Here is an 8794-nt window from a genome sequence, read left to right as displayed (position 1 = left end):
CATCGCCATGTCTGAGCGGTTGAGAGGCAATAGAAATGCTCCCAATCTCGTATATAGCAAGACATTTTAAGAAGTTAAGACAATACAAGGGAATGCACAAATAACCGTTGAATCCTCCTAATGTCTCCTCTGATAATCCAACAGTTCCTAAAATCTTAAAAAGTATCCCAAGCTCCCAGTAGGACCTCTAACAGTCACCATGGTGGTGAGCCCACGGGCAGCAGGCCTCCTAATAAAACTTTATTTGTCTGCCCGTTTGCTTGAGACCAATTCTCTTTTTATGGCTAGTCCAGGAGCACAAGGCGTCTGAGGGTCACTGAGGCTCACTCTACTGGGCTGTGAGGAACTCAGTCGTCTGTGCATTTCTGCGGTCGTGTTACAAGCACCCACAATAAAAAAAAATGTAGTGGGTAACTCCCGGTGTAGTGTTTGCCCAAGGGTGTAATTTCCACTGGTGACTGGGGAGGACATCACTTTTACTGTTTCAGGTTGATTTTCATTAAATCTCTTTGAACATTGTCCTTATACTGTCCAGCGGCCACAGCTCAGATGAGAGAAGACAATGTTAATGACTTGTTTTGGACTTGAACCAGAAAGTTGAAAATCCACTCTTCAGAATGTTCAGTCTGATATCAAGTGATATGCAATTCATTACAAAACACACTTCAAGGTTCAAGGATTCAAAGTTCAAGAAACATTTATTGTCATTGTGCAACACAGGGTTGCACAATTAAATGCTCTGTAGTCTAGTCCATGTAAGGCAACACAAACAAAACAATAACAGCAGCGCATTTTGTATCAGGCAGAATGTGAACAGCTGCAACAAAACAGATAACATGACTGGGCAGATAACATGACTGGGCAGATAACATGACTGGCACCGTAACATTAAAAAATCCTTCCTCCTCCGATGTTGATAAGTTTAACCTGTTCTGTCATACAAGCTCCAGTAATAAAGAAGAAAAGACAATAAATTCTGAAAATTCATTGGAGCTACCGTTGTTTAACCAAGTCCTTAAACTTGTACAAAAGGTGCTAGGTTAATGTGCATTATTTTTTTTTACTATAGGCTGTTCACATTTTAATATGCAGATTTTACAATTATTATTTTGTTAGCTTGATATGATGCTGGTTCAGTTTTGTTCTCTTGTCCAGATTAAATTGTATATTCGGTCCAGATTCAAACTACAGTCTGTCCATTGAATGTGAGCCACCTCTACATAGGACTTTCTCATCTCCTCGACATGGGCCCAGCGGCTAACAAATACCTGAGTCACACCCTAACCCCACCATAATCCTACGGGCCTCTAGCTCCAGCATGCAGCCACAGAGGACTTCATTTCCCACAAGGCCTTAGGCCCAGCTGCTCCCGTCTATCCATCCCTTTACGCCTCTGGTTCCCAAGTACGGAGTGTTACATCATTGACACAGACACCCACCTTTCTGAGTGATGACGCAGCCGAGGGAGAGCGTGTGAGGAGGGGTGAGGGAGGGAGAGAGGAGAGGGTGTCCCGTCTGCACGGAGCACAGACAGACAGCAGGGAACAGCTGCAGCATTAGGTTCGCGTAGGATTTCACTGCATTGCGATTTAAAATACCAATCATTTCATCCCTAAAAACTCAAGTAGAGCAGCTCGACTAAGCAACTAAATATCATTTGAAAAATGGTTGATCGCGAGCAGCTGGTGCAGAAAGCCAGGCTGGCTGAACAGGCTGAGAGATATGATGATATGGCAGCTGCTATGAAATCGGTAAGTCCATAAATAAATAAAAAGATAATAATTATGACTTGTATGAAAATGTTTTGCTCTCTTTGCGTAAAGGTTCGTACTGCAATCTTGACTGTATGGCTGTAAATCTGGGGGTTGCACCACTGGCTTGATGTTTCAGTGCTACAATCCAGAGAAAAATCATATTTAATATCTTTATTGTGTTGTCATGAATTCATTTGCAGCTCAGCCTTTTTTTCTGAGTCGAGTCCAAATCGTCTGCTCCTTGGGCGGTGCCTTTCTGGTGGCCGTGCCGTTCACTGAAGGGATATTACAATGAAATGCACACAGGCCTGAGCTTGATCTCTCGGTTAATAAAAGGCTTGAATCATATAATGGCTCTGCTCTATTGCATTAGCTGCCTTTCCCCCCTTTCTACCACCCCACCTCCCCTCCCTCCATAATGCCTAATTTATAATAGCTTCTGCTGCCGGGAGCCATGTGAGGTTGCTCGGAAAAAGCCTATCAACTGCTGCTGCTGCTGCCTCCTCCTCCTCCTCCTCCACCTCCTCCTCCTCCTTCTATTCCTCCTCCTCCTCTTCCTTGTCTCTTTGTCATATTAATCAAAATTATATGCATGTTCAAAATCCGATCAATTGTCATGCTAGTATCCAATAGAGAGATTTTTTGAGCATGATTGCATTATAAAAGTGCTCCAAAAAGATCCCTTCATCTGCTCTTTGCTCTAAACAAACGTAGGAGGCAGCAGAATCTCTCTGGAAGATTCTCTGTCATATTGCAGCGAGTCGATATGATCAGGATCGTGGGCTCCTCACTTTACTCCTCATACATGTGCATGTGCTCTTTCTGTGTCAGATTCCTCTTGATACCAAGCAACAATTTCAGGTCACTTTGGGTTAATAACCCTAATAAAGTGTAATATTTGATGCCTCACAGGATCTTTCGCAGCTCTCAATGACCGATGCTGAGGACCCAGCCTTTTGTCTGCTTTTCAAAACTCTGCCCCCTTAAAGAAATGCTGGTAACTGAAATCCCCATGGGTTAAAAAAAACTGCTGTGTCACACCGGCTCATACTGGAACCAATCGCGTCCTTGGAGTCTTAGCCGGGAGCCTGCATGAGCTCACATACAGATTCAAATCGTCATACGTGCTTTAAAGGAGGAACATTTCGGCAGATATTCCTCAGGAGGGATGGAGTGAGCCCCTGTGGATTGTTTGTCATCGGGGGTTTCTGGTTGCAGGAGGTGGGATGAAGTGTGTGTGCAGGGAGGGATTCCTTTCCCTTTAAACAATCTGCCGTGTCAGTGCGGTCCAAACTAGGCCTTTCTGCAGGGGTGTGTGCTCTCACTCTCTAATCAAAGGGAATCCCTTGGCATTACAGTCAAAAAATGACAAAACGACATGGAAAATACAGAAGGTTTATTGTCATCGTAACAGCCTTTTGTGCAGCTTTTTAGACTGATTTTTTATGGATATGCTAGGGCTAACGATTTTTTTCTCATGCAATTGATTAATCGTTTGGGCGTAAAAATGTCAGGAAATAGCAAGAAATGCCCATCACAACTGACATTTTAAAATGTCTTGATTTGTCGGACTAACCTTTCAAAACCAATACATATTTAATCTACTATCATCGACGACTAAGAAAACATAAAATATTCAGATTTGTGAAGCTGACACTGGTGATTGTTTAGTCCTCTTTTTGCCTAAAGAAATAATCAAAGTGAATGATCAAATCAGTTGCATATGATTCATTTCCTGTCAGTAATTCATTGATCCACTAATTGTTTCAGCTCGACAAAGCTTCTTGGGCTTTTTAGCTCTAAATGAGGATCTGGGTATTGATCGGATTATGGAGCCTTTGAAATTGTACATATATGACATTTGTGTCAGTCGGATGGATTCTCAGCAAATTTTTTAAATATATAATTATATAACTCTAATCCAAATGACACAGCAGTAAGCTTCCCAAGTATTGTAATTAGAGTGATGACCTATTTGTTTTGTTTTAAAAAACAACTATTGAGTCAATTGATTACTAGAAATCAGTTGACAGTAAATTCCTCCTGTTTGCCGTTTGCATGCGCACAGTAGGTTTACAGTAGGCCTCTCCATCTCTATAGCTTGAGCCCTGCTCTTCGTCCACTCAGTGTGTGACGTCTGTGATCCATGCGCCATCTTTGTGCTCCTCTGCCTGAGCAGAAAATGTTAAAAATAAAAAAATGTTAGTCCGTCAAGGAGGAGCTTTTCAGATAAAAAAAAACAGCTTTTGTGAAGCCTACGTATTTCTTTATTTTTCAGTCCCTGTGCAATTATTGATCTGAGAGAAGCCAATGCAAGGGTTGCTTTTCCAATCAAATAGCCCTAAGTAAGGTGGCCTTTTTATACCAACATAGCCTCTTTTGACAATAACCCAACTTTCAAACTGATCCGTCAAAATCTAAAATTAACAGTCGATCTCAGAGTGATGTCACAGCGTGGTGTTTGAGACAGGTAAAAAGGTCAGCTTGAGCCAGAGAGAAGGTCATTGGGACACGTGAACTGCCTGTGCAGTGATGGTTTTCCCTTACAGTGCAGCTGCCCCGGAGTGCTCGTGGGAACATTTTAGCCATCTCCAGCCCTCCTTTCCTTTCCCAAACCCCCCACTGCCGCCGACTATCTTAAATATTCTTAGCTAGCGTAGCTGTCCACGTGGCAGCTGGAGCTAAATGAATGTGAACTAAATGAATGAATTGTCATGGAGACCGAGACTTGCAGATGACAAGTGAAATATTGTTCACCCTCTGTGCTGTGAACTGTCAGTCCAGAGTCTGTCACCTAAAAAGAGTGCCTTTTCATAATTAAGACTGCAACTAACAATCTGTCGATCATTTTCTTGATCACTTGATATATTGATTGGTTTGTAAAACTCTAACTTAATGTAACTCAATTTTTAAAGAGAGATGCAACAAAGATCCCCGGCCATGCTCAATCCACGGAAGTTGCAGTGGTTGGTGCTTTAATCCACACACCAAAAATGTGACAAAGATGTGACATCTTAAAATTGCCTCTTTCTTCCGACCAATATTCCCAAACCAAAGGATATTAGATTTACAATATATAAAAAGAAGAAAAGCAGACAATCCTCACTTTCGAGAAGCTGGAACCATAAAATGATTGCAGACTCTAGTAATAACGCTTGATTCTTTTGGATTATATGTCATCATATTCTTTTCTTTGTATATGCAGTCTGGTGCTATTAATCAAGACTTCTGCTCTGGTGATTAAATGGTCCATTGTCTCCCTCTTCCAGGTAACAGAGCTGAATGAGGCCCTGTCCAACGAGGAGAGGAACCTCTTGTCTGTGGCCTACAAGAATGTGGTCGGGGCCCGTCGCTCCTCTTGGAGGGTGATCTCCAGCATTGAGCAGAAGACCTCGGCCGACGGCAACGAGAAGAAGATTGAGATGGTGAGGGCCTACAGGGAGAAGATTGAGAAGGAGCTGGAGGCCGTGTGCCAGGATGTGCTCAACCTTCTGGACAACTTCCTGATCAAGAACTGCAGCGAGACGCAGCACGAGAGCAAGGTGTTCTATCTGAAGATGAAGGGCGACTACTACCGGTACCTGGCCGAGGTGGGCACGGGCGAGAAGAAGGCCACCGTGGTGGAGTCCTCGGAGAAGGCCTACAACGAGGCCCACGAGATCAGCAAGGAGCATATGCAGCCCACCCACCCCATCCGCCTGGGCTTAGCTCTCAACTACTCTGTGTTTTACTACGAGATCCAGAATGCCCCAGACCAGGCCTGTCATCTGGCCAAGACCGCCTTCGACGACGCCATCGCCGAGCTCGACACCCTCAACGAGGACTCCTACAAAGACTCCACTCTCATCATGCAGCTGCTCCGAGACAACTTGACACTGTGGACAAGTGACCAGCAGGATGACGAGGGAGGGGAGGGCAACAATTAAAGAGAAACCACACTTCGAAAAAAAAAATATATATGAAGGGCGGGTGGACTTTGGCAGCCACTTTTGCCGACGATACTACCGCAGCAGCAGTTCTTTATTTTTCCATGTGTTAAAAGAAAAGAATCAAAAGAGAGGTGAGAGTGGAGGTTAAATCTTAGTTTAAATATATATAGAAATATATATATACAGTTGAAAGGGGCCTCCGTCTTCTTGATTTTCTCTTTGACATTTGCCAAAACCACTGATATGTCAGTCAATCAGCCTGAAGTGGTTGTTGTTGGATTGAAATGGCAGCCTCACACTGGCATAGGAACTGATCTTGTTCTGTCAAGATAAGCTGCTTAGTTAGGTTTTTGCGTGATAGAGATGCATTTGAGTCACTTGAGAGAGAAAATGCTTGAATGGGAATGCCTCACAAAACTAGTTTGCATTGGTTCCAGTAGTAAGTCTGTATATGAGAAAGGGCCCCGAGAGCCCTCAGCCTGACGTTAAACTGACACAAACAACGAGAAAAGAGAAAGTTTTAATTGGATTAATTCCCCCAACATTTAAAAGGACAAATTAGACAGGTGTGAAATTGAGGACTTGATAGTAAAACTTGATTCCCCTCCTTAAAGTTTAGATTGGTCTGTTATTTCACTTGAACCATTGAGTCATAGAGGTGAAGATTACGAAAGGCAGAGACTTAACAATTAAAACAAAAAAAAGTACAAAAAAAACCAAAACAAATAAAAGCAGCTTCAGAGTTTGTGGTTTACTTCTGTGTTTGTTTTATTAAATGCACTTGCCTACTATACTGTTTCTTCAGTGTAAGATGATGACAACAATAATATCGATTGTTCAATATTGTGCATGCTGGTGATGTATTTATATACAGTAGCTTGACTTTATTAACTTATACTATGGGTGTTAAGTATTCATTCATATGATTGAGAAAAACAAGCTTTGTCTGTTTGTTGATTTCTAATCTCTGATTTATTTCGTTTTGTTCTGGTTTTTTGATTTGCTAAACCAAAATGGTGATCGTAAAAGTTGACCTGTAATGGGCGTTGCTATAGTGACGTGCAATATGTGTATTTAATTTGTTAATGAGAAGAAAAAAAAAAGGAGGATAAAAACTCACCAGTGATCACTTAATCTTACCAGCTGGTGTTTGTCCCATTGAAGTATGATTATGATATATTTTGTTCCTTGAACAGTATTGAAGTATTTTTTTTCTGTCATGCTACCCACTTTTAATAACAGTGAAGTTTTCAGGCTCAATGTTTCTGTTATGAATTCACAAATGTGGACCATGTTTTATTTCTGACAATATACATTTTTTGTTTGTTTTTATACCTTTTAGCTGTTCCTGAGTGACAAAATATCTTGAATGTGAGTCATTATGTAGCAGTTGCACAAGAACCGAAATAAATAGCTATGATAATAAAAAGAGAATATGACTAAATTATACATGCACCATTTCCGTGGTGGTCTAGTGTATTGTTGTATCGTCACCCATAAGAAAATGTTGTTTTAAAGGGGAGAAAACACTTTGTTTTGTGCCCTGAATACAGCATGTGCTTTCTTTTTGTGCCTGTATTAGTTAATATGCCTCATTTGCAAGTTAACCTTTACAAAAAAAGGATTTATATGCCCGTTTTAAGTTCCTGCATGCATGTGTGCAAGATGTAATATGTTCCTCACGTTGACATGTGTGGGATGGTACTGCTCTCTGTACAGCACATAGATATGAATATTCAACACCAATGCACAAATAGAATCACTGGGAAAGCATAGGCAATTCAGTAGAATTGTTTTATTTTAGATTAGCAAATGTGATAATTTACGTCTTCAGAACAAACTTTAGACACTAGGGAGCTGCTCAAGGGCACAGAAAGCTGCTGAATGGATTCATCGTCATAATGCTGCTACTACTATAGATTATTACATTAATATATTCATACAGATGGCAGTTTTCCGGTATTTATTTTTCCCAATAGATGACAGTTTTTTGGGACTTATCACAGATATGATGGCTTAAGAGAGAAACCAAAAGCCTTAAGGTCAGTCACACAACCTTGTTCACGTATGCCAATTATGTCACCCTCATGAGTCAGCCTCCATGAGCTCACACTGTATGTCACAGCTGCTTTGATTTATTTTTTAACATAGTCGCTGATCTTGAAGGCTCGCCAGACAAATAGCATGAAATCCTGATGCCAATCTGCACAACTGCTCACACAGCTTATGAATATTAGAATGGAGTCGAAACCATTATTTAAAGTTTTATGTTTTGTGAGTTAAAAAAAAAAGAGTGGAAATCATGTCAGGAGAATTTCACTCATTGCCAAGAATACATGCATTGTGTTGCTTTTTAATCAATTAGCTGTTTTTTTCCCCCGTGGTTTGTGTTTTTATTTTTAAGTTTTCAATATGTTGGATGTTGATCCTTGTTTCTGCTGTGACATGAAAACATACAAATACAGGAAGTGAGGTGAAAAGAGAAGATCGTGAATTAGATCAAAGAGGAGCTGACCTGCTGGATATTAGCAGGGGGGGGGGGGGGGGATATAAACTGTATGCTCTGAGGAATTTTTGGTTGCCATCTGTTGCCCATTAAAGTTATTTGTTTATCGGTACTATTCTATATTATTATTTCTCTCTGTAACATTTACAGTCATACCACAAACACCACAGCTTGTTCTTTTCATTCAACAGATTTCATACATTTCTGTTGAGTTTTACAGCCTGAACAATGATACAGGAAGTCAATAAGACCTCATGTAACCCCCTTGTGCCTCACACAACAGGTGTGTGTGTGTGTGTGTGTGTCTGTGTGTGCATCCATATCTGGATAAGTATGTGTATACAGTGTATATGCCTGCACCATTATGTGTGGAGTGTCTGTGGGTGAACGTATGAGATGGAGTCTGCATTAGCTGCAGTGCAGAGACACTGCCAGCTCACTTAACAACTACAGTATGTCTTAAATGAGGTTATTTTAACACCACCTTGCTAATCATTAATTAAATTAGGGCACAGATGAAAGAGACAGCAGGTTTAATGATCGCAGCAGAGGAGCGCTGCAATAAAATAAAACCCTGTATCTCATGATGAACAATGGAAGGAGAA

General features: G+C 41.1%; 1 protein-coding gene across 1 annotated transcript; it reads left to right on the top strand.

The window, feature by feature from the left end:
* Positions 1–1476: 1476 nt before the first annotated feature.
* ywhag2 (3-monooxygenase/tryptophan 5-monooxygenase activation protein, gamma polypeptide 2) lies at positions 1477–8030 on the top strand. Its single transcript, XM_031873630.1, has 2 exons — positions 1477–1751; positions 5024–8030. The coding sequence occupies exons 1-2, from the start codon at positions 1665–1667 to the stop codon at positions 5678–5680; spliced, it is 744 nt and encodes a 247-aa protein (XP_031729490.1). The 5' UTR covers positions 1477–1664; the 3' UTR covers positions 5681–8030.
* Positions 8031–8794: the final 764 nt, after the last annotated feature.

This window comes from Anarrhichthys ocellatus, unplaced genomic scaffold (genome assembly GCF_004355925.1).
Source record: "Anarrhichthys ocellatus isolate YVR2014 unplaced genomic scaffold, GSC_Weel_1.0 scaffold72, whole genome shotgun sequence".
Lineage (NCBI taxonomy): Eukaryota > Metazoa > Chordata > Actinopteri > Perciformes > Anarhichadidae > Anarrhichthys > Anarrhichthys ocellatus.
This window is presented reverse-complemented; position numbering and strand designations above follow the sequence as displayed.